Below are 26,405 nucleotides of genomic sequence, written 5' to 3'. Positions count from 1 at the left end.
ATGATAATTTTTAATCAGGTAACTAAGTTCTTTTTTTTCCTTTTTATTTTTATTGTTTTTTTTTTTAAACTAAGAAGACTACTGAGTTCTTATGAGAAGAATGGCTCTTAAGAAATTGAAGGTGATACCAAAGGAAGGTTACTTATTACTTTTGGACTTTGATGATGAGGACGATGACATAAAAGTTTCAGAGGAGGCTCTTTCGGAAGGTATTGCATTTCCAGTATTAATTGTGTCCTGCAGTTCATTAGACTTTACCTAGTCACCTGAAATGGAAGAAGTCTTTGTTAAGAGTTTACATATACTTCATTTCTAATTTTACCTATATCTCTCTATTCCTATATACAAGGTTTTGCAGCACATAAACCTACTCTTGGAACTATATCAGCATATGTTGAGAGAGAAGAACTTTCTTGATTTCACCTCAAGAAAACACATGAACATTGTTCGTATAATATGTTTGCCAAACATGAATTTATTTCATAAAACTTGCAAATAAATTATTTCCTTTCTTTTTCTATTATAACTTTTCCTTATTTACATTTCAAATATTATCCCCGTTTCTAGTTTCCACTCCAAAAAATCTCCTGTCCTCTCCCCTCTCCCCCATCTCCCCAACACATCATCTACCAATTCCTAACCCAGGTATTCCCCCATACTGGGGCATAGGATCTTTACAGGAACAAGTGTCTCTCCTCCCATTGATGCCTGACTAGTCCATCCTCTGCTACATAAGAAGCTGGAATCATATATCCCATTATTTGTTTTCATTGATTGGTGGTTTAATCCCATGGAATTGTGGGGTACTTGTTAGTTCATGTTGTTTTTTCTTCTAGGGGCCTGCAAACTCCTTAAGCTCCTTAGGTATTTTCTCCAGCTCCATAATTGGGGACCCTGTGCTAAGTCCAAAAGATGTCTGTGAACATCCACTTTTTTATTTGTCAGGCATTAGCAGATCCTCTCAGGAGACAACTATATCATTCTCCTGCACCCAATCCCTTGTTGGCATCTTCAGTAGATTTGGTGGTTGTATATGGGATGGATCCCCAAGTGAGGCAGTCTCTGTATTCTTTTATTCTCAGCTCCAATCTTTGTCTCTGTAACTCCCTCCATGATTATTTGGTTCCCCATTCTAAGAAGGAACGGCATATCCACACTTTGGTCTTCCTTCTTCAGTTTCATGGGTTTTGCACATTTTACCTTGGTTATTCTGAGCTTCAGGGATAATATCCACTCATCAATGTGTGAATATCATGTGTGTTTTTTGTGATTGGGTTAAATCTCTTAGGAAGATATCATCCAGATCCATCCATTTGTATAAAAATTTCATGAATTCATTGTTTTTAATAGCTGTGTAGTAATTCATTTAGTAAATGTGCCATATTTTCTATATACATTCCTCTAAAGAGAGTCATCTGGGTTCATTTCAGCTTCTTGTTATTATACAAAAGGCTGCTATGGACAAAGTGAAGCATGTTTCCTTATTACAAGTTTGAACTTCTGGGTATAACCTTATCAGTTTTATGAGGTCCCATTTGTCCATTTTTAATCTTATAGCACAAGACATTGGTAGTATTTTTTTTCAAGAATATCCCCCCTTTGCCCATGTATTCCAGGCTATTCCCCACTTTCTCCTCTATAAGTTTCAGTGTCTCTGGTTTTATGTGCAGTTCCTTGATCGACTTAGACTTGAGCATTGCACAGGGGATGAGAATAGATCAATTTACATTCTCCTACATGCTAACTGCCAATTGAACCAACACCATTTGTTGAAAATGCTGTCTCCTTTCCACTAGATGGTTTTAGATCCTTTGTCAAAGATCAAGTGACTAAAGGTTTATTTCTCTGACTTCAGTTCTATTTCATTTATCTACCTGTGTACCACTATACCTGTACCATGTAGTGTTTATCACAATTGCTTTGTAGTGCACTTTGAGGTCAGGCATGGTGATTCCACAAGAGGTTCTTTTATTGTTGGGAATAGTTTTTCCTATACCAGGTTTTTGTTTTTTGTTGTTGTTGTTGTTGTTGGTTTTTTGTTGTTGTTGTTGTTGTTGCTTGTTTGTTTTTTTCAAATTCCAGGAGAATTTGTAAATTGCCCTTTCTAACTCAGTAAAGAATTGAGTTGAAATTTTGATGGGGATTATATTGAATCTATAAACTACTTTTGGCAGAACACACATTTTTACTATATTAATCCTTCCAATCCATGAGCATGGGAGTTCTTTCCATGTTCTGAGATCTTGTTTCATTTCTTTCTTCAGAGACATGAAGTTTTTATCATATATATCTTTCACTTTCTAAGTTAGAGTCACACCAAGCTATTTTATATTATTTGTGAGTATTGTGAAGGGTGAGTTTTCCCAAATTTCTTTCTCATCCTCTTTTTCCTTTGAGTAGAGAAAGGCCACTGATATGTTTGAGTTAATTTTATATTCACCTACTGCACTGAAGTCATATATATGGTTACGATTTCTCTGGTGCATTTTTGGGTCACTGATACATGCTATCATATATTCTGGAAATAGTGATATTTTGACTTCTTCCTTTCCAATTTGTATTCATTTGTTTTCCTTTTGTTGTCTAATTGCTCTGGTTAGGACTTCAACTACTATATTCAATAGGTATGAAGAAAGGGGGCAGCCTTGTCTAGTCCCTGATTTTAATGAGATTGTTTCATTTAGTTTAATGTTTCCTACTCGTTTGCTGTCTATTGTATTTTTTTTTTTATGTTTAGATATGGGCCTTGAATTCCTGACCTTTCCTGGACTTTTATTATGAATGGGTGTTGTGTTTTGTCAAATGCTTTCTCAGCATCTAATGAGGTGATCATGTTGTTTTCGTCTTTGAGTTTGTTTCTATAGTGGATTAAGTTGACAAATTTCCATATATTAAACCATCCCTGCATTACAGGGATGAAGTCTACTTGACCATGATGGATGATCGTTTTGATGTATTCTTTTATTTGGTTTGCAGTGATTTTATTGAGTATTTTTGCTTCGAAATTCATAAGGGAAAATGGTCTGAAGTTTCCTTTCTTCATTGTGTTTTTGTATGGTTTGAATATAATTGTAATCTGACTTCATAGAACAAATTAAATAGTGTTCCTTCTCTTTTGATTTTGCATATTAGTTTGAAGAGTTTTGGTATTAGGTCTCCATGTGTAAGACCCCGAAGATGGACCTCCTCTCAAGTCCAGTAAAGTCCCGGGATGAGCTGGCCAGCACCCCAATGACTTGAGAGAAATCGACACCTGATGCAAACTGCAAGAGTTTTTATTATCAGCTAGCTAAGGACAAACTCCTTCCACTGTGCAGGGCAGGGGCGTATGACTCTGAGATGTGACAGAAGAAGGTTTTTATTAGCTAGCTGAGGAATTGGGATGAGTTGGGAGGAGAGTTTGGAGGAGTTGGGAAGAGATGGGAGGAGTGTTCTTCTCTGCCCAGATGTCCTTGTCAAAACTCCAATTTTGAATCTCTAGCTGTAAGGCTCAGAAACCAAAAGGATTTTTGGTGGCTGTAGAGAACATAGAGTCTCTTTCTGGCTGTATTTTTATAAATCAGGGAAAACAATCTTGGAGAATGTCCAGGTGCTTTACCTTCCAGGGAGAAACGCTCTAAGTTGTGGTCTCACATTTCCCACTCCTTCTAGTACATAGTTCTGATCTTATAAGTTAGAAAATTAAACCTCTGGCCCAGCTGCCAAACAAAGCCAACATGAGGTCACAGCTTTAGGATATGTAAGATTGAGAACCTCAGAAGCCCATTGAATGAGACAAAAGAGCCTCTTGCCATTGGGAGGAGGGAGGGAGGGAGGTTCCTGTGCAGTGCCCACTGTGTGTGAGCAGTGCCAGGCCAGTGGGCCATGGCAGGCTGGATGCCAGAACTGGGCACATGCTGGAGGTGTGGCAGCAGGGCTTGTGAGAATCATCAGGGAAAGTCCTTTTGATCTGAGTTCAAGTTTGCCAGAATGGTGGCACCAGACCAGGACAGGTACTCCTGTTTGAAATTTATGTGGCACCAAGATGGTTTCTGGTTCGTATGTTTTTTGTTTTTTTGTTTTTGTTTAAGTTTTTTATTGTGTTTCAACATTTCCAAGGCATCTTTTCTGACCAGTTGTAGGTCCTTCAAGTGAGCTAGTGGGAGTTCTGAAAAAGAAACATGAGGGTCAAACATTCCACCTGCTTCTGTTAAAGGGGGGGGGGGTCCCCAGTTGAGGAGTTTGAATGGTGTAAGTTTAAATTTCCCTGTGGTGTTCCATACTCAGAACAAGGTGAAGGGAAAAAGAGCTGCATAATCTTTTCTGCAGGTCTCTAAAACCAATTTAGTCAAGGTTTCTTTTAATGCTCTATTCATGTGTGTTTTTGAGCTTTACTAAAGTTTCTTTTATGAGTGTGGATGACATTGCATTTGGCGTATAAATGTTCAGAATTGGGAATTCATTTTGGCATATTTTAACATTGATGAATATGAAGTGTCCCTCCTCTTTTTTTTTTGATAACTTTGGGTTGAAAGTCGAATTTATTTGATATTAGAATGGCTACTCCAACTTGTTTCTTTGTAACATTTCCTTGGATAATTGTTTTCCAGCCTTTTACTCTAAGGTAATATCTGTATTTGTCCCTGAGATTTGTTTCTAGTATGCTTGGTCTTGCTTACACATCCTGTCTGTTATTCTATGTCTTTTTATTGGTGAATTGTGTCCGCTGATATTATGAGATATTAAGGAAATGTAGTTGTTGCTTCCTGTTATTTTTGTTGTTAGAGTTGGAATGTGATTCATGTAGCTTTCTTCTTTTAGGTTTGCTTCAAGATCAATTTCTTGGTTTTTCTAGAGTGTAATTTCCCTCCTTATATTGGAGTTTTCCCATTATTACCCACTTGATGGGCTGGATTTGTTCGAGCATATTGTGTAGATATCGGTTTTTTTTCACAGAATACCTTGTTTTCTCAATCTATTGTAAAAATTTTTGATGCGTCTAGTAGCCTTGTCTGGCATTTCTTTTCCCTTAGGGTCTGTATGACATCTGCCCTGGATATTATGGCTTTCATAATCTCTGGGGATAAGTTAGGTATAGTTTTGATAGGATTTCCTTTATAAGTCACTTGACCATTTTCCCTTAGTGCTTTTAATATTCTTCTTTTTCTTTTCTTTTTTTTTATTATGCATTTGGAGTTTTGATTTCTATATGATGGAAGAAATTTCTCTTGTGGTCCAAACTATTTGGAGTTTTGTAGGCTACTTGTATATTCATAGGCAACTCTTTCTTTAGGTTAGGGAAGTTTTCTTCTATAATTTTGTTGAATATATTCACTGTCCCTAAATTTGAAAAACTTACTTGTCATTGATACCTATTATCCTTAAGTTTTGTCATCTCCTTGTGTCCTGGATTTTCTCGGTGTAAATATTTCCTTTCTAAAATCTCTTCCAAAAATTTACATGGAGAGTTTTTCCAGATAAATTCAAATCGATAGTACTTTATTAACTATTACTTATATAGAATCCTTTCAAATGTTTCTGTTTTCTATTGTTAATACAGTAAAGAGCCCAGCATTTGATAAAAATGAGAATATATCGCCTCAAGCAGAAGCAGATGAAGATATGGGGTAACATTTTCAATATTTTTTGCCAGCTCAATAGATTACTTCATAAGTAGTGTTTGTATTACCTTCACTGGAGAAGTAGATTCAGGAAGATAGCAATACAAATCAGACACTGCTATATGTTGAGTTCAAGCCCAGCTTGAGGTCCTTCAGACCTTGTGATAACAAACACATAGCAACTAGTATAATATGACCACCTGCCTGAAATCTTCCAAGATATACACACAAAGAAAAGGAGAAAAATCATGAAAATAAGAGGGGGACCATCTGGCAAGAAGAAGGGTCTCAGCAAGAGTGGGAGAGTAATGAATAAACTACTGTGGGTGTAAATGTATGAATTGGTAAAAGTAAAGGATACAAGATCACTTTGATACTCCACCATGTAATATATACATACATATATATATATACATACATACATACATATATATACACATACATATACATATATACATATATATATATATATATATATATATATATATATATATATATATATATATGACATTTGTTCTTAACCAAACATTATATATTTATTATAAATAATTAAAAGAAAGTTCTTTTTAAAGTTTTGTGTGGGTAAGAAAAATGCCTACCAGTCCACTATATTTCTTGCATTAATTTTTTTATTTTCCTTTCTTCACAGAGATGAAGTAGACAGTATGTTGGATAAATCTGAAGGTATGTGTTTTTGGAGGTATTTGCCTGTTTTTTAAAGAGGTCAGAAGAGGGCATCAGATTTCTAGACTGTATAGCAAAAGGGGATAATTTTGGGTTCACAGTAATTGTAGTTTCCTTTAAAACACATATGAGATAACTTCTCAGCAAACATTCAGAATGCAAGATTAGCTGAAGATGTAGCTCAGTGGTAAATCACCATTTAAAAGTGATGAGTTTCATCTTCAGTGGCAAAAATAAACAAACAAAAACAAACAAAGAAACAAAACAAAACAATAACAATAAAAACCCCAAACAAACCAACAAATGCACCAAATTAACAAAAATCCTACCAAACAAGCAAAACACAGTTATAAGTCTTGCAAATGAAATGTTAGGTTGTCCAGTTTGCCAAATTAACTGCAAATTGTAAAATGAGCAAGAAACCCAGTTTGCTCTTGTAAGGAAACAAGCAAAACCAGCAATAAGCATTTTAGGAGCCTAAACTTAGGCATGATTAGAGAAGAAAAAAAAAATATACAGTGGCTACCACAAGAGAACAAACCTCTCAGAGGGGCTAGAGAGATGGCTGTTTTGGTAATGTGCTTTATTTGAAAGTATATAAATTAAGGAGGGGGTCTTAAATCGGCTTTAAAAATGCAGGCTGCGACCCAGTGAAAAGTAGTTGGAGACAGCTTGCTGGCTAGCCAGGCTAGTGGCATTGGTGAGCTGCAGATTCAGAGAGAACCTGTCTCATGTTTTAAATTTGGGCAGTCAGAGGTGGTTCATGCCATAATCCCAGCAGTTGGTAACCAGGGTGAGGTCCAGGACTACAACCCTGCCTTGAAAAAAAAAAAAAAAAAAAAAAAAAAAAGGAAGTTGGAATGTGATTGAGAATGCAGCAAATGTCTATTTGTCGCCCTCTTATGCATACTTATACTGGAATGTATATGCATCAGTTTTTTACAATACTCTTTATCTGATTTACACAATCCATTAAAATGATGGTTTTTGTCTTTTTGTTTTTTCTCTATGAGCAAATTGTCAATATTAAGAAAGTGTTATAATTTTGTAATCTCCACTGTATAGTACAAATAAACATCTTTCAAGAAAAATGATCAGCACACCTTAAAAGACACAAAGGACAGGGATGGAAAGATGGCTTAGAAATTAAGAGCACTTGTTGTTCTTGGACAGAACCAAGTTTTAGTTCCTAGGACCCACACAATGGCTCAAAACCATTTTTAATTCTATATCCATGGGTTTTGGAATTCTCTTCTAGTTTCTATGTGCACCACACATGCATGTTTATAAACACAAACATGCAAAAACAAATTACTTAAATAAATAAAACAATTGAAAATTACAAACAACAGCACCTTCATCTGAAACAAAGTAGGAGAGTCTTGTTTGGGGTCCGTTTTATTTTAGCTTTCAAGTTAGTATTGTAAACTTGGAAAATGGAAAGCCTCTGGGTAGTAGTGGCAGCTAAAATACTACCTCCTTTTTGCTCTTCAATGACAGACGACTGATTGAGCCTTTCTCACCCTTAGTACACATGTGCAAACACTGCCAATCAGCAAGGGCCTTGGCTGAGATTGTTTTCCCGCTATCCAAACCCTGTTACCCAGTATGCTTTGTGGTAGTCATCAAGCCGAGTTCTTGTGGAAGCATGGTAGGGAGAAGTCTCAGTAGAGGTAGTCAATTGTCTGTTGAAAGATGATTAATACTGTTTGAGCTGGGGGCCTGTGTGGGGAAGAAGGTGGAGGGGTGGAGGTGTTACTTTAGGAGTAAGGAGAGGAGGTGACCCTCACTGGACTCAGGAAGGTACTGCTTCCAGGCTCACAATCAACTTTTCCCACTTAGGTCTCTGCTGAGAAAAACAGAGAACTTCGCTAAGGGCAGGGGTTTGAACAGAATTATTTTCTAACAGAAAGCAGGAAGGCCAGGGAATTGGAGACCCTGGAAGTCTTCTTGGGGCTTGGGGAGGTGAGGAGTGAGTAAATTGGAAGTCAGTTAGTGGAGCCAACAGACTAAAACCTTCTTTTAGCTGCTGCTGCCTGCCAGGAATTCATTAAAAACGAACTGAAAACCAGTCTTCATTTACCTCTACCTGTTGTTAAAATGGCAGATTCCCGAAATTTCTATGTATAGGCTCCAATTGCCTCAAAATACAGAGGCTCCTCTCAGCCTCAGAAGTGCTGGGACTTCAGACATAATTCAGGCCAGGTTGTTGTTATTTATTTGTTGTTTTGGTTTAGGACAGTAAGCTCTAACTCTATATCTCAGGATTGTCTGAAACCTCACCTGCAGCTTTGACTGGCCTTGAAACTGAAGTCCCCAGCCTTACAAATGTACCTGGGCCTGAGGAAATATGTGTTCTTTATTTTTTATATTTAAATTTTTGTTTGTTTGTTTGTTTGTTTGTTTTTTATTCCTTTTTTCCTTGTTGAAGATTGAAACCAGAGCTTCTTGCTGTAGCAGTAAAATATTTGTCCAGCCAGAAAAACTTTATATTTTAGATCTGCTTTAGATTTGTATTATGATGAAAAAAATTGAGGAGCTTGGTTATGATAAAAGCAACCATGATTTCATTTGGAGATTGAGATGCAAACACATTTACTCTAATTTATCAAAACCCTAGCAACAATGGGACCAAAATTTAGATCATCCTGTGATTGCATATAAACCCACTTGAAGTCACAGTTAAAGCCATCATATTAGGTGTGTGTGTGTGTGTGTGTGTGTGTGTGTGTGTGTGTGTGTGTGTGTGTGTGTGTGTTTACATTTCAAATATTAGTCATTTCCTGGTTTCACCCCAGAAATTCCCTTTACCATTCCACCCTCCCTCTGCTTCTATGAGCATGTTCCCCCACCCACGAACACCCATGTCCCTGCTCTGGTATTTGCCTACACTGGGACACCAAACTTCACATGACCAAGGACCTCTCCTCTCACTGATGTTTGACAAGGACATCCTCTGCTATGTATTTAGCTGGAGCCATGGTCCCCCTCTTTGTTTGCTGGCTTCGTCCCTGAGTGCTCTGGGGGGAGGGGGGCGGTCTGCTTGGTTCATATTATTGTTCTTCCTGTAAGATTACAAACCCCTTCAGCTCCTTCAGTCCTTCCTCTAACTCCTCCACTGTGGACCCCATAATCAGTCTGATTGTTGGCTGTGAGCATGAGCCTCTGTTTTTGCCAAACTCTGGCAGAGCCCCTAAGGACACAGCCTTATTAGGCTCCTTTCAGCAATCATTTGTTGGTATCCACAATAGTGACAGGGTCTGGTGTTTATATACGGGATGGATCCACAGGTGGGGCAGATTCTGAATGGTCGTTCCTTCAGTCTCTGCCCTGCACTTTGTCTCCATATTTCCTCCCAGTAGTATTTTGTTCCCCATTCTGAGAAGGACGGAAACATGCACACTTTTTTCTTCCTTCTTAAGGTTTATGTGGTCTGTGAATTACATTTTGGGTATTCTGAACTTTTAGGATAATATCCACTTATCAGTGAGTGCATACCATATTTTTTCCTTTGGGATTGTGTTACCTCATACAGGATGATATACTTTAGACATATCCGTTTGCGTGTGAACTTCCTGAAGTCATTTTTTCTTTATGGTCACTATACATTTTTATCACTATTTCTCTATAATACAGCTTGAGGTCAGGGATGATTCCCCCTGAAGTTCTTTTATTGTTGTGAATAGTTTTACAATATCCTGGATTTTCGTTATTCCAAATGATTTTGCATATTGCTCTTTCTATCTTTATAAAGAATTAAGTTTGAATATTGATGGAGAGGGCATGGAATCAGAGCTTACTTATGGCAAGATAGACATTTTTACTAAATTATTTGGGACACCAATCTATGGCCATGGGAGATCTTTCCATCTTCTGAGAATTTCAATTCTATCTTCAGAGACATGAAGTTCTTGTCCTACAGAACTTTGACTTGCTTTTTTCGTGTCACACCAAGTTATTAAAATATGAGACTATTGTGAAGAGTGTTGCTTCCATAACTTCCTTTTCAGCCTGTTTATCCTTTGAGTAGAGGAAGGCTACTGATCTATTTGAGTTAATTGTATATCCAATCACTTTGCTAAAGTTGTTTCTCAGGCTTAAGGGTTCTTTAGAGGATTTTTTTGGGGTCACTAAATATACTATCTTATTACCTATTAATAGTGATATTTTCATTTGTTGTTTTCCAATTTTTAACTTTTTGACCTCTTTTTGTTGTCTATTTAATCTGGCTAGAACTTCCAGTACTATAGTGAATAGGTAGGGAGAGAGTGGGAAGCCTTGTCATATATTAGTGGGATTGCATCGAGTTTCTCTCCATTTATTTTGATGTTGGATCCTGGTTTGCTACTATGTTTAGTTATGGGCCTTGCTTTCTGAATCTATCCAAGACTTCATCATGAAGGTGTGTTGATTTTTTTTAAATGATTCCTCAGCGTCTAATGAGATAATACTGTGTTTTTTTCCTTGAGATTCTTTACATATTGGATTACATTGATGGATTCCCATATATTGAACCATTCCTGTATCCCTGGGATGAAGCCGCTTGATCATGAAGGATGATCATTTTGATGTGTTCTTGGATTGTGTTTAACAGGATGTTATTGAGTACTTTTGCATCAATATTTATAAGTTAAATTGGTCTGAAGTATCCTGTCTTCATTGGGTTTTTGTATGGTTTGGGTATAAGAGTAAATGTGGCTTCATAGAACAAATTAAGTAGTGTTCATTTTCTTTTGTTTTTGCATAATAGATTGAAGATTGTTGGTATTGGTGTTTCATTGAAAGCCTGATAGAAATCTGTACTAAACCCATCAGATACGGGGCTTTTTTTTTTTTTTTTTTGAGGGGGGAGCTCTTAATGACTGCTTCTATTTCTTTGGGGATTATGGGAGAGTTTACAGGGTTTATCTCAACCTGATTGAAATTTAGTACCTGACATCTGTCTAGATAATTGTCCAATTCATCCAGATTTTCCACTTTTGCTAAGTTACAGGCTTATATAGTAGGATCTGATGATTTTTTTGGATTTACTAAGTATCTGTTGTTATGTCTCCCTTTTCATTACTGGTTTTGTTAATGTTGATATATTCCCTGTGCCCTGTAATTAGTCTGGCTTATGTTTTATCTATCTTGTTGACTTTCTCAAAGGTCCAGCTCCTAGTTTGTTTGATTTTATGTTATAGTTCCTTTGTTTCCACTTGTTTGATTTCAGCCCTGAGTGTGATTAGTTCCTGCCTTCAACTCCTCTTGGGTGAATTTCCTTCCTGTTATTCAAGGGGTTTTAGGTGTGCTGTCAACCTACTACTGTATCTTCTCTCCAGTTTCTATTTAGAGGCATTCAGAGCTATGAGATTCCCTTTAACACTGCTTTAGTTGTGTTCCACAACTTTCGGTATGTAGTAACTTCATTTTTTTTAAACTCTAAAAAGTCTTACATTTATTTTTTTTTTTTTATTTCTTCCCTACCTGATTTATCACTGACTGGATTTTTGTTCACCTTCTACGTGTACATGGGTTTTCAATTATTTATATTATTATTTCAGATCAGCCTTAGTCCTTGGTGATTAGATAGGATGTATGAGATTATTTGGATATTTTTATATCTGTTGAGGCATGTTTTGTGACTGATTATATTGTTAATTTTGGAGAAGGCGTCATGAGGTGCTTAGCAGAATGGACAATTTTTGTTCTAGAATAAAATGTTCTATAGATATCAACTAATGTATTTGTTTCATAACTTCTGTTAGTTTAACTGTGTCTTTTTTTAATTTTTCTTTCCAGGATCTTTCCATTGATGAGGAGGGTTGTTGAAGTCTTCTGCTATTATTGTGTGTGGTGCAATGTGCATTTTGAGCTGTACTAAAGTTTCTTATATGAATATGGATGCCATTGCATTTGGACTATAAATGTTTAGAATTGAAAATTCATCTTGGTAAATTTTAACTTTGATGAATATGAAGTGTCACTCCTTGTCTTTTTTGATAACATTGGGTTGAAAGTCAAATTTATTTGATATTAGAATGGCTACTCCAAATTTGTTTCTTTGGAACATTTGCTTAGAAAATTGTTTTCCAGCCTTTTACTGTGAGGAAATGTCTGTCTTTGTCCCTGAGGTTTGTTTCTGGTATGCTGGGTCTTGCTTACACATCCAGTCTGTTTGTCTATTTCTTTCTAATTGGTGAATAGAATATGGTGATATTAAGAGATACTAAGGCAAAGTCTTTGTTTCTTCCTGTTATTTTTGTTGGAATTTTGTTCATGTAGCTATCTTCTTTTAGGTTTACTTCAAGATTAATATCTTGCTTTTGCTAGCATGATTTCCCTCCTTATATTGGAGTTTTCCCTTTATTATCCCTTGAAGGGTTTGGTTTGTTCAAAGATATTGTGTAAATATTGTTTTTTCACGGAATACCTTGTTTTCTCAATCTATGGTAAAATAGTTTTGCTGCATATTATAGCTTTGGCTCTTATTTCTGCTCTCTTAGTGTCTGTATGATATCTACCGTGTATCTTATGGCTTTCATAGTCTCTGGGGAGAAGTTAGGTGTAATTCTGATAGGAATTCCTGTATATGTTACTTGACCATTTTACCTTACTGCTTTTAATATTCTTTCTTTGTTTTGTTCATTTGGTGCTTTGATTAATATATGATGGCAGGGATTTTTGTTTTTGTTGTTGTTTTTCTGGTCCAAACTATTTGGAGTTCTGCATGCTTCTTGTATGTTCATGGACATCTCTTTCATTAGGTTAGGAAAGGTTTCTTTTATAGTTTTGTTGAAGATATTCACTGGCCCTATAATTTGGAAATCTTACTTCTCATCTATACCTGTTATCCTTATGTTTTTTCTTCTCCTTGTGTCCTAGATTTCCTGGATGTACTTAATTTTACTTAATTTTTAAAATCTGTTTCAAAAACTCAAAATGGGCAGTTTTTCCAAAGAAATTCAAATTGATAGTACTTTATTAACTATTACTAATATTGCATACTTTCAAATGTTTACATTTTCTATTGTCAATACAGTAAATAATCCAGCAATTGGTAAAGATGAAAATATATCGCCTCAAGTAAAAGGAGATGAAGACATGGGGTAATATTTTCAATTCTTTTTCTTTTTTTCTCTTTTTTTTTTCTTTCTTTTTTTTTTTTTTGCCAGTTCAATAGAGTACTTCAAAAGTAGTGTTTGTGTTACCTTCACTGGAAAACTAGATTCAGGAAGATCAGCATTTCAATGTCAGATGCTGATATATGTTAAGTTCAAGCCCAGCTTGGGATCCTTTAGACTTTGTGATCACAAACACATAGGAACTCATACAATAGGACCACCTGCATGTGATCTTTGACACACTCAAAGAAAAGGAGAAACATCATAAAAATAAGTAGGGGACTATCTGGGGGAAAAAAGGGTCTTGGCAATTGTGGGAGAGTTATGAATAAACTCCTTGTGGGGTGTAAACGTATGAATTGTTAAAAGTAAATAATCCAAGTTCAAGTTGGTAGTCCACCATATATTTTATATGCATATGACATTTGTTCCAAACCAAACATTATATATTTATTATAAAAAATTAAAGAAGGTTCTGTGTAAAGTTTTGTGTGTGGTAAAAAAAAATGGCCTACCAGTCTACTATATTTCTTGCTTTAATTTTTTATTGTTCTGTCTTCACAGACATGAAGTAGGCAGTATGTTGGATAAATCTGGAGGTATGTGTTTTAGAAATATTTCCCTGTTTCTTGAAGAGGCCAAACGAGGGAAACAGATCTCTATAGAACCTATAGCATAGGGGGATAATTGTAGGCTTCACAGAAATTATAGTTTTCGTTAAAAAATACACACAGATAACTTCTCATCCAACATTCAAAACTAAAGATTAACTAAAGATGTAGCTCAGTGGTAAAGCACCATTAAAAGTTATAAATTTCATCTTCAGTGGTGAAAACAAAAACAAAAACAAAAAACCAGCAAAAAAAAAAAAACAAACCCAGCAAATTAAAAAAAAAAAAAAAAAAAAGCACCAAAGAAACAAAACACAGCAATAAGACTAGTAAATGAAATGTCAGTTCGTCCAGTGTGCCAAATTAGCTGCAAATTGTAAAGTGAGCAAGAAAACCAATTTGCTGTTGTAAGGAAACAAGCAAAACCACCACTAAGCATTTTAGGAGCCTAAACTTAGGCATGATTAGAGAAATAGAAAAAGAAACCAAACAAACAAAAAACAAACAAACAAAAAATTGCAGTGTCTATAGCAACAGAACAAACCTTGAAGAGTGGCTAGAGAGATGGCTGTTTTAGTAAAATGTTTTTCTTGAAAATAAAAGTGGGGGCCTAGAATCCACTTCTAAAATGCAGGCTGCCAACCAGTGCTGAGTAGGTGGAGACAGCTTGCTGGCTAGCCGAGGTAGTGGCATTGGTTAGCTGCATATTCAGAGAGAACCTATCTCAAGTTTTAAGTTGGGTCAGTCAGTGGTGGCACATGCCTTAATCCCAGACGTTGGGAGGCAGAGGCAGGGAGATTTTTGATTTTGATGCCACCCTGGTATACAGGGTGAGTTCCTGGTTAACCAGAGCTATACAGATAAACCCTGACTTGAAAAAAAAAACTGAAAATGAAAAAGAAATTTGGAATATAATTGAGAATAAAACAGATGTCTATATCTGGCCTCCTTATGCACCCATATACTGAAATGTATACACTCCATTTTTATCCTGAAACTATTTATGATTTACACAATCCATTAAAATTATGGTTTTTTTGTTGCTGTTTTGTTTGTTTGTTTGTTTGTTTTTCTGTTTCTGGAAATAGACAACATTAACAAAGTCATTTTTTATACTCTCCATTATATAGTAAAATTAAACATCTATCGTGAGAAATGGTCCAGCACACCTTAAAACACACACAGGATAGGAATGGAAAGATGGCTTAGAAATTAAGAACACTTGTTGCTTTTGTACAGAACCAAGGTTTAGTTCCTAGAACCCACATAATTCTCAAAATCATTTTTAATTCTAGATCCAGGGATTTTGGCATCCTATTCTAGTTTCTAGGGGAACTAGTCATACATGTTATATAAATACAAACATGCAAAAACACTTTAGTTTAAAAAAAAACCAAAAAAAAAAAAGAAACAAAAAAACAAAACAAACAAACAAACAAAAAAAAAAACAATTTAGAGTTACACAGAACAGTCCCTTCATCTGAAACAAAGTAGGAGAGTCGTCTTTGGAGTTCATTTTATTTTAACTTTCAAGTTAGTATTGCAAACTTAGAAAATGGAAAGCCTCTGGGTAGTAGTGGAAGTTAAAATACTACCCGCTTTTTGAAGCTTTAATCACAGATGACTGAAAGAGCCTCTCTTACCCTTAGTACTCATGTGCAAACACAGCCAATCAGCAATGGGCTTGGCTGAGATTATTTTCCTGCTGTTCAAACCCTGTTACCCAGTATGGTGGCTACAAAGAGTTCTTGAGGAAGCAAAATTCTTGAGGAATCATGGTAGGATGAAGTCTCAGTGGAGGTAGTCAATTGTCTGTTGGTTAATCCTGGTTCAGCTAGGGGTCTGGGTGGGGATGAATGTGGAGATTTGGAGGTGTTTCTTCAGGAGTAATGAGATTAGGTGACCCTCACTGGACTCAGGAAGTTGCTACTTCCAGGTTCACAATCGACCTTTCCCACTTAGGCCTCTGCTGAGAAAAACTGAGAACTTCACTGTAAGTGCAAGAGTTTGAACAGACTAGCTCCTAGCAGAAATCAGGAAGGCCAAGGAAATGGAGACCCTGAAAGTATTCTTGGGGACTGGGGATGTGAGGTGTGAGTAAACTGGACTTCACTTAGTGGATGAAACAGACAAAACCCTCTTCTGTGCAACTGCTTCCCACCAGGAATTTATTAAAAAGAAACTGAAGACCAGTCTACATTTTAACGTGTTGTGAAAATGCCACATTGCCGAAATAATAGGTTCCAAACTGCCTCAAATACTAGAGGCTTCTCTCAGCCTCAGAAGTGCTGGGAATTCAGACATAATTCAGACCAGGCTGTCTTTATTTATTTGTTGTTTTGGTTTAGGAAAGTAACCTCTAGCTCTATATCTCAGGATTGTCTGAAACCTCAATTGCAGCCTGGACTGGCCTTGTACCTGAAGTCCTCAGCCTCAGAAATGTAATGGGGCCCGAGGAATCATGCCTTCTTTATTTTTTATATCTAAATTTTGGGGGTTTTTATTTTTCATTCCTGAAGATTGAAACCAGAGCTTCTTGCTGTAGCAGTAAAATATTTGTCCAGCCAGGAAGAATTTTATATTTAAGATTTGTCTTAGATTTGTATTGTGATGAAAAAGGTTGAGGAGCTTGGTTGTGATAAGAGCAACTATGATTTTATTTGGAGATTGAGATGCAGACACATTTACTCTAATTTATCAAAAAACTAGCAGGAATGGGAAAAATTTAGATCATCCTGTGATTAGATGTAAACCCACCTGAAGACACAGTTAAAGCCATCTGTGTGTGTGTGTGTGTGTGTGTGTGTGTGTGTGAGTGTGTGTGTATTTATTTACATTTCAAATATCAGCCATTTCCTGGTTTAATCCCAGGAAATCCCTATTCCATTTGACACTTGCTTTGTTTCTATGAGCCTGTTCCCTCACCCACATACTCCACCTCCCTACCCTGGCATTTGCCTACACTGGGGCATGGAGCTTTCACAGGACCAAGGACCTCTCCTCCCACTGATGTCTGACAATACCATCCTCTGCTCTATATGCTGCTAGAGTCATGGGTGCCCCTCTTTGTTTGGTGGCTTAGTCCCTGAGTGCTCTGGTCTGTCTGCTCGGTTCATATTGTTGTTCTTCCTGTAAGGTTGCAAACCCCTTCAGCTCCTTCAGTTCTTCCTCTAACTGCTCCCCTGGGGACCCCATGATCAGTCTGATTGTTGGCTGTGAGCATCAGCCTCTGTTCTTGCCAAGCCCTGGCAGAGCCTCTCAGGAGACAGGCATATTATGCTCCTATCAGCAAGCACTTGTTGGTATCCACAATAGTGACTGTGCCTGGTTTCTGTATATGGGATGGATCCAAAGGTTGGACAGAATCTGGATGGTCATTCCTTAAGTCTCTGCCCTGATCTCCACATTTCCTATCAGGAATATTATGTTCCCCATTCTAAGAAGGACTGAAACACCTACACTTTTGTCTTCCTTCTTCTTCAGCTTCATGTGGTCTGTGAATTACATTTTGGGTATTCTGAGCTTTTAGGATAATATCCACTTATCAGTGAGTGCATACCATGTTTTTTTTCCTTTGAGATCACACAGGATGATATATTTTAGATCTCTCCATTTCATGAAGGCATTGTCTCTGTACCATTACCATACATTTTTTATCACTATTTCTGCATAATACAGCTTAAGGTCAGGGATGATTCCCCCTGAAGTTCTTTTATTGTTGAGAATAGTTTTGGGATATTCTGGAGTTTTGATATTCCGAATGGTTTTGCATATTGCTCTTTCTGTCTCTACGAAGAATTGAGTTTAAATTTTGATGGAGAGTGCATGGAATCTGTAGATTGCTTTTGGGAAGACAGCCATTTTTACTAACTTAATCTATGACCATGGGAGACCTTTCCATCTTCTGAGATTTTTCAGTTTCTTTCTTCAGAGACTTGAAGTTCTTGTCATAGAAATCTTTCACCTGCTTGGTTTGAGTCACATCAAGGAACTATAATTTGTGACTTTTGAAAGGTGTTGTTTCCATAATTGCCTTTCATCCTGTTTATCTTTTGAGTAGAAGAAAGGTACTGTTTTGTTTGAGTTAATTGTATATCTAGCCACTTTGCTGAAGTTGTTTTTCAGGTTTATGGGTTCTCTGATGGAATTTTTGTGGTCACTTAAGTATACTATTTTATTATCTGCTAATAGTGATATTTTGATTTATTCCTTTCCAATTTTTATTCCTTTGACCAATTTTTGTTTTCTAGTTGCTCTGTCTAGAACTTGTAGTACTATAGTGAATTGGTAGGGAAAGAGTAAGAAGCCTTGTCTAGTCCTGTCTTGTCTTATTTTAGTGGGATTGCATCAAGTTTCTTTCCATTTAATTTGATGTTGGCTTCTGGTTTGCTTCTATATTTAGGTATGTGCTTAAAATTCTTAATCTATCCAAGACTATTATCATGAAGGTTTGTTGATTTTTTTTCAAATAATTTCTCTTCATCTAGTGAGAACTGTGTGTGAATTTGCTTCAATATATGTGTGCATGTTTGGATGTGTGTGTCTGTGTGTGTGTGACAGATACATATATATGTATCTGATGAATCCGATTGTTTCATAACTTCTCATTAGTTTCACAGTGTCTCTTTTTCATTTCTTTTTTCCAGGACCTCTGCGTTGCTCAGAGTGGGGTGTTGAAGTTTCTCACTATTATTATATGGGGTACAATATGTACTTTGAGTTCTAGTAAAATTTCTTTATGAATTTGGTTGCCCTTGTATTTGGAGCATAGATATTCAGAATTGTGAGTTCATCTTTGATGAATTATCCTTTGATAAGCATGAAGTAACATTACTTACCTTAAAAAACAAAAAAAAAGTACTTTGTGAACCTCCTCTTTTCACAGTAGGCCCTCTTGACTACTGAGGCTTTTTTGTAACAGCTTTGAAGGAATTTTAAAATGAAAAAAAATAGATGTAAACAATTTCACAGTTCCATGTACTCATAGCTAAGTGATATGTATACAAAATTCTGTACATGAAACATATTTTCATTGATCCAGTGCTAATTTTATATTAAGTCAGTTTCTTTTCTAGGAGTCTTCTGTGCTTCCTTCTTTATATGGCACAGTGCAAAACTGAATTCTTTAATGTAACCCTTATAACTTATTTTTAAATTTTATGTTATGGTTATTGTTTTTTTTTCTTTCTTTCACGTGTGTATGTGCACAACTAGTGTGTCTTGTACCTGAGGAAGCCAGATGAAGGCCTTGAATCCCCTGAAACTGAAGTTATAGGTAGTGAGCCACCTTGTGGGTTTTGGTACTCCAATCTCAGAAAGCTGGAAGGGAACCAGTGCTCTTAACTGCTGAATCATCTCTCCAATCCCTTCATTGTTTTTCTTTTTCTTTTTATGAAATGAATTATGTAACTGTAAGTGGAAGACAACTTACTAAAAAATGAGAGAATGATACTCAGATTCTAAAGTATCTGTTTTAAATTATATGTAACTGAATGCTAAGTGAGCTTTCTCAGAAGACAGTAACTTGTCTTTGAGATATGGTGTCATTATGTAGTTCAGGCTGGCCTGCATTTTCCTATTTAACCTATGCAGTCTTTACACTGGAAATCTCCTGCTTAAGCTTCCAATACTAGGATCATACACACAAATAAAAACATCTTTACATGGCTTACTAAACAATGCTCCTAATACCTATTTTTGGACTTATTTATGTGTATTAGTGTTTTGCTTACAGTTATATATGTGCACCATATGTGTACCTGTTGTTCAGATATCAGTTGATTATTTCAGATACCTGGAACTGGAGTCAGATAGTTGTGAGCCACCATATGAGTACTAGACACCAAACCTATGTCCTTTGCAAAGAACAGGAAGTACTCTTAACTGCTGAGCCATATCTCTACCCCCATGAAACAATATTATATTTTTAAAAAATAATATTTTGCTTCTTTCAAGTTACCCATTTTACCAAATTATTTTTTTTCAACTGAAGGATTTGCTCTATTTAGAGGAGGCAGAATAATCATTTAATAATCTGATTTTGTCTAGTACTATGTATGGTGAGAATATTAAACATGTACACCGAAATATAGCTTCATCCTAGTTACTGAAAGCTAACTGTGCATGCTAGAAAGGTACTAAACATTTTCTGAAGCATTACAATTTTCATGAACTGCAGCAGTTACTGATCAAAAGTTCCTACCATAATTTTCTTCAAGTGTTTTTTTAAAGGATATGTTCTGAAATATAATTACCAATTCACTTTAGAAATAATTTTATTTTGATTAAAAAAAAACTTGGAGATCATTGTTTTAAACATAGATTTTAACATTTTTATCTATTTTTATTTATATAGGTATTTTGCCTATAAGTATGTCTGTGAGTCATATACATATGTACCTGGGGCATGCAGAATTTAGAACAGGGCATCACATCCCCTGGAACTGGAGTTGGAGATATTTGTGCACATTATGTAGGTGCTAGGAATCAAACGCAGGTTTGATTCTGACAGGGTCTCATTTGTAGCTCTGTCTGTCCTGGAACTCAGTATGTTGACCAGGTTAACCTGGAACACACAAATATCTCTCTGCCTTTTCCTCCAGAATACTAGGATTAACATGGGAACCAATATGACCGGTTGCCCTCTTATTTTAATTGAATATTTTAAACAATGGGTCTAACAGTTCCACAGTCAAGTTTGTTCTTTCAGTTGCATCATCTTTTTTAGATTTGGAAAAGAATTAGCCTTTATTAAAAGTGTTTCCTTATGAAGAATTAAGTATACTTTTGATCCTTTGTTTTGTGCATTTGTTCTTTTGAAAACTGTTCTTGAAGCTCAAAATTATTTTCCTTACAGAAATTAAAATTCAGATAAGATTAGATATTTCTTATCCAAAATACATGGACTGTTTTTTTCTATGTTGTGGAACATTTCTGTAGACTTTACAGGTTGAACATCCTTCATCTGAACATACCAAACCCTAAGTATTCTAAAGTATGAAGCATGTTTGTGATATCTATCATTTAATTTTAAGTTTCCATAGCATTATTGAATGAAATTTATCTATATCTATTTTTACTTGAATACATGGAATCATCTAATTTTTCTTCAAAATGACTCTTTATTTTTAATATAGATGACATTTATAAGACGCTTCACATAAAGAGAAAATGGATGGAAACTTATGTCAAAGAATCTTTCAAAGGCAGCAACCAGAAATTAGAAAGATTTTGCAAAACGAACGAACGAGAGAGGTAGAGTTGTTATATTTGTAGGGTCAAATGTGTATCATTTTAAAAATTATATGTGGCTGAAGTTTAAAAAAAATTATATCATGTCTGATTCTTTAGTAAAAATGTGTGGCTTTGATTTTGTCTAAACAGTTAACCCTATAACATCATGCCTTCAAGCAAACTAAATCTAATTCATAGAAATCTATGAAAATTTTATTTTCTGCTTTAAGTCAATGTTAATGAGATTTAAATTTTAATTTACATTCATTGTGGAAATACAGAAGTCTTGCACATGGTCTTAGGAATGTAATTTATGGATTATTATGTTTAACAATATTCAAAAGGAACAACTACAATTACATATGCAGACAATTTGTATATTTTAGTTGACATGTTTTGCACTGTCTTTACTAAGGCAATGTATGAAAAATAAATTAGAACTTATATTTGGTAGAAAATAATGAAAAAAAACCACATTGAAATATAATTAAATTTTGTACATGTATATATATATATATATATATATATATGTGTGTGTGTGTGTGTGTGTGTGTGTGTGTGTGTTACGTGTGTGTTGTGTGTGTTTATATTTCTTTAATTTTGAAAAGCTAAAACGTAAATGAAAACCTCTCTGATAATATGTTAGCAGAAAAATCTATAATGATTTCCCATTAGATATTTTATACTGCTATTTTTCTTTTTATAGTATGAAATGTTCAATTGAATTTGTTCTGAGTGTTCATTTTCATATTGGTATGAAATGTGCCTGCTTTTGTTACTGTGCTTTACAGGAAGAACATCAACAACAAATTTTGTGAGCAGTATATAACTACATTTCAGAAGTCTGATATGGATGTACAGAAATTCAATGAAGAAAAAGAAAAATCAGTGGTTGGTACCATAAAAAAAACTTAATATTTAACCTAGTATTACTAAGTAGGAATGGAACAACTAGCCTTGAGTTGAGCATATGAAACTAAATTAAGTTCCATTATCTATCTATCCTTGCTTCTGTTCTAGTCTTACTGAGATATAAACTATTGATTGCATACTATATCAATGAAAACGACTAGGCATTTTATGGTATACCAGATCATAAATTTTCAAGAGGCAGACATTTGCAGAAAGATCAAGAGATGATTACCAGTGACTACAAAAAAAAAAAAAACAAAAAAAAAAACAAAAAAACCACAATATATCAGAGTTCAAAGAAGAGAGAAAGCTTATTTATTGGTTTCACCTGGACTCTGTTGTTTATATTAAAAAACCAACTCAATTTGGTAAATCAGTTCTTACAGTCCTAAATTTAGTAAAGATTTAGTAACAACAGAGGATGGAAACAAACAATCTCAACAGCCCTGGAAGAATTTTCCTGTGGAAGAATATCAGCAAACAATTTTAGATCACGTCTCCATTACTCTACCTGTAGAGTCATCACCTGGTTTCCAAGTAAGATCTGAGACAACGATAATCATATTAACTATTTTATTTTATTTACTGGTTAATAGTTTGGAAAGTATTCAATTTGAAAGGAACAGCAAATTCATTCTTGCCTCAGAAGGCATTGAGGAACCTGCCATTATGAGTCAGTTCTGGAAAGAGATAGGAACTAAAGATAAATAATAAATACTCCAATTGAAGACAGTTTTTAAACATTGGACTCTGGATGACATTTCAAGGGAAAGTGATCATCCCTGTAAATAAGGAGTCTAAAGACAGAACAGCAGGGTACTTCAAAATTTGTAATTCTGCATATGGCAGCTGGTGAGAGGGAGCCAGTAAAGGAAGAGAACCACTGGTAGAAAGAAAACTACCATGAGTGAAGGAAAGTTTTAAAGAAGAAAAGATCCCTAAATGTGTCATATGCTGCATGTGGGCCCAATAAGATTGATTTACAGGGCTGGAAGATGGTTTAATTGGTAATCTTTCTCCCGTGTAGGCATGGAGACCCTAGCTTATATTCCCTGCATTGGGATGAATGCCCACACCACCACCAACAACAACAAAATAAACAACAACAAACTAGCAACACTAAAAACAAACCACCACCACAACAACAAAAAAAAGTTGGTGTGGTTGTGAGCATTTTAAAACAACCAATCTCAGATTTAGTTCAGAGAAAAGAAGATCTCCAGATCTTTGTAGCCACCAGGTGTAGCATAAATGGTGAGCTCTAGGTTTAGTGAGATTCTGTCTCTGAAACAGTACTGTGAAATCAAAGATGACACCCAATATTAACCCTTTGTCTCCAAATGTATGCAGGTGCACTTTTTTTAAAGATAAGCATTGCAAATTAGAGGTAATTTTACTTAATTATGATGATTTGAGTGCAAATGTGAGGTAAAAAATTGATCACAGTGAATAAAGGGCAAAACAGGATTGTAGTAGCCCAAGGTGAAAAGGTGTAAAGGGCTTGTCTTAATTTTTTTTTAAATGCAAATTATCATGGTTGTGCGCAACCCTAAAGAATACAATGAGAACTTTATGTTACTACTTCTATGTGTTGCTTGAGATTGGAATCTAGAGAAAACCAATCTAAGCTTCCAAGACTAGGATTTTACCGAGTTCATGTATACATGGTGCATGCCTATAAACATAAGAACTTGGGAGGCTAAGGCCAGTCTGTGCATTATGAAAAACTCTTTCACATTAAAAAAAATTCCTACCCCACAATTGGTAGCATAATGTTATTTCATATTATTGTAAATATATATATATATTTAGTCAAAATAGTTGTTAAAATTTTAAATCAGTTGGAAAACTATTCCTTTTAACTTTCATATAGAATTATTTTTGCTCACATAAATGTTTTAGTATTAGATATACATTTAGTGTTTTATTGTTAGACTACCATGCATGTTGCATGGCAGTAACAACAAAAATAAACAGAATTGTTATACTAATGTTTTCCTTTTACATTTGTAGAATAGTTGTCAAAAAGAACAACAAGCATTGAAACTGTCCAAATGTAGTCAGAACCAGACCCTGGAAGCAGTTAAAGAAATGCATGAGAAGTCCATGGAGGTATGTTGCACATGGTCCATAAAATGACCTTAGGAATCTAAATATGTTTTAATAATCATAAAGTTTTAACTACTTATTATTTTGAATTATTTCTTACTGAAATGACTGCTATTATCCATAAAATCCTAATGGCTTTGTATGAATTATTAAAGATATGAAATGATAAAATGGGAATTTGACCTCAGATGTACCTCATACTTTAATAACACTATAATTATCCTGCTTTATTAAACATAACCCTAACACTAACCCTAATCCTAATCCTGACCTTAACCTTTACCCTATACATCATCTGCACAGAATCTTTCATATTTGTATCCTTGGGAATTTATTTAATAAGAGGTACTTTTCTGTTTTAGGTTTTGATGAACTTGGGGACCAAGAACTAAGATATGCTTTTTGGTGTAGATGGTGAACTGAGAAAAAAAAATGTCTATGTTTGAAAGAGCCATCATGGAGAATAATCTGAAGTACTCTTCTACTTTCCCATCTTCAGAAAAATGAAGCATGAAAAATTTTCACTTGCTGGTATATATATAAAACAAATAAAAAAATCTCTAACTTTTTTGTTTCCTATGAAACAGAGTTTTAAAGTTTCTTTAATCCTTGTTATTCTGATGATTCTGAGAAGGAAGTTAATCCCAGTGATGTGATTACAAAGTTAACTAGCAGTTATACCTTTAGAGTTAAAATAGAACTTCTTTATTTTTAAATATCTTTAATCATTTTCTTGTTTAAGTGTAAGTGCATCTTTATATTAACTTCCAAAGGAAATCTAAATGAATATGTGAATGGTATATAGTCCCGTGGACTGAAATTCCACACACTAATATAGTTGAATTATTTAAAATTTATTCTTATACTTTTTTTAAAGTCGAGATTTTATTCTTCTCCTAGTTCCCCCTCTTACTGTTCCACACCCCATATCTCCTGCCTATATGCCCCCATGCTCCCAGGGCCCCAAGCCCACAATCCCCATCTCCAAGAGTATGTCCCCACCATCCTGTCCCCTCTCCACCAGACCTCCCTGCTCCCTGGGGCCTGAAGTCCCTTGAGGATTAGATGGACCTCATCTGACTGAGTCCAGACCTGGCAGTCCTTTTCTGTATATGTGTTGGTGGCTTTATATCATCTGGTGTATGAAGCCTGGTTGCTGGCTCAGTGTCTGAGACATCCTGGGAGGTCCAGGTTATTTGAGATTGTTGGTCCTCCTACCGGGTAGACCTCTTCCTCAGCTTCTTCCAGCTTTTCCCCAATTCATCCACAGGGGTTCCCAGCTTCTGTCTATTTGTTGCATATAAATTTGAGCATCTGACTCTTTCACCTGCTGGTTTGGTCTTTCAGAGAGCAGTCATGATAAGCCCATTTTTTGTGAGCACAGAATAGCATCAGTAATAGTGTCAGGCCTTGATGCCTCTCCTTGAGCTTTATCACAATTTGGTCTTGTCACTGGATCTCCTTTTCTTTAGGCTTTTCTCCATGTTTTTTCCTTGCAGTTCTTTCAGACAGGAACAATTCTGGGTTAGAGCTTTTTACTGTGGGATGGTAACTCAATCTTTCCACTTGATGTCCTGTCCCTCCACTGGAGGAGGACTCTACAAGTTCCCTCTCCCCACTGTAGGGCATTTCTTCTAAGGTCCCTCCCTTTGAGTCCTTAGGGTCTCTCACCTCCCAGGTCTCTGATATAACCGAGGGTTTTCTCACCTCCTACCTCAAAAAGTTGCCTGTTTCCATTCTTTTTGCTTTTCCTCAGCACTTCAGTTATGTTCCCCACACACATAATACCTGATCATGTTCACCTTCTTGTCCCATTTCCCACCCAGGCTCTTTCCTCCCCATCACTGTAGTGATTTTTTTAACCTTCTTAACATTTAAAATTGTTTTCATTCATACAGATAATTGAAATTTATTTATTTTTTGATTCATTATCTTATTAGTTTCCAAAGGTAAGAGATACAAATAAAGAAGGTACATTGGGTTGATTTTATTTCACTTCATTTCATTTTTGAAATAGGCACATAGTATGTTGTGTATTGTCCAAGAAGTTCTAGAATGTTTAGGTTCCAGGTGATCTCAGCATTCCATGTAGGTATTATTACAGGTATGTGACAACATACCTGGCTTATATTGTTCTTAAGAAAGTAGTCCCA

General features: G+C 35.6%; 1 protein-coding gene across 2 annotated transcripts; it reads left to right on the top strand.

Moving 5' to 3' along the window:
- The first annotated feature begins 91 nt into the window (after positions 1 to 91).
- Positions 92 to 24,644, top strand: Gm21366 (predicted gene, 21366). Of its 2 annotated transcripts, XM_030251599.1 has the most exons (9): positions 92 to 209; positions 5,540 to 5,606; positions 6,250 to 6,284; positions 13,306 to 13,372; positions 13,952 to 13,986; positions 21,135 to 21,252; positions 22,023 to 22,122; positions 24,157 to 24,255; positions 24,615 to 24,644. In XM_030251599.1, the coding sequence occupies exons 1-9, from the start codon at positions 92 to 94 to the stop codon at positions 24,642 to 24,644; spliced, it is 669 nt and encodes a 222-aa protein (XP_030107459.1). The 2 variants fall into 2 exon arrangements, with proteins under 2 accessions (XP_030107459.1, XP_030107460.1); XM_030251600.1 differs by lacking the exons at positions 13,306 to 13,372; positions 13,952 to 13,986.
- The last annotated feature ends 1,761 nt before the right edge of the window (positions 24,645 to 26,405 follow it).

The sequence above is a fragment of the Mus musculus genome, chromosome Y (assembly GCF_000001635.26).
Source record: "Mus musculus strain C57BL/6J chromosome Y, GRCm38.p6 C57BL/6J".
NCBI classification, from domain to species: Eukaryota; Metazoa; Chordata; class Mammalia; order Rodentia; family Muridae; genus Mus; species Mus musculus.
The sequence above is the reverse complement of the archived record's forward strand: the minus strand, read 5'-3'. Positions and strand labels throughout refer to the sequence as shown.

Coding starts and splice junctions, on each gene's coding strand:
- Gm21366 (XM_030251599.1), top strand. CDS start 92: ATGAGAAGAATGGCTCTTAAGAAATTGAAGGTGATACCAAAGGAAGGT. Junction 210..5,539: donor AGAGGAGGCTCTTTCGGAAG/GTATTGCATTTC, acceptor TTGTTAATACAG/TAAAGAGCCCAGCATTTGAT. Junction 13,373..13,951: donor AAAGGAGATGAAGACATGGG/GTAATATTTTCA, acceptor CTGTCTTCACAG/ACATGAAGTAGGCAGTATGT.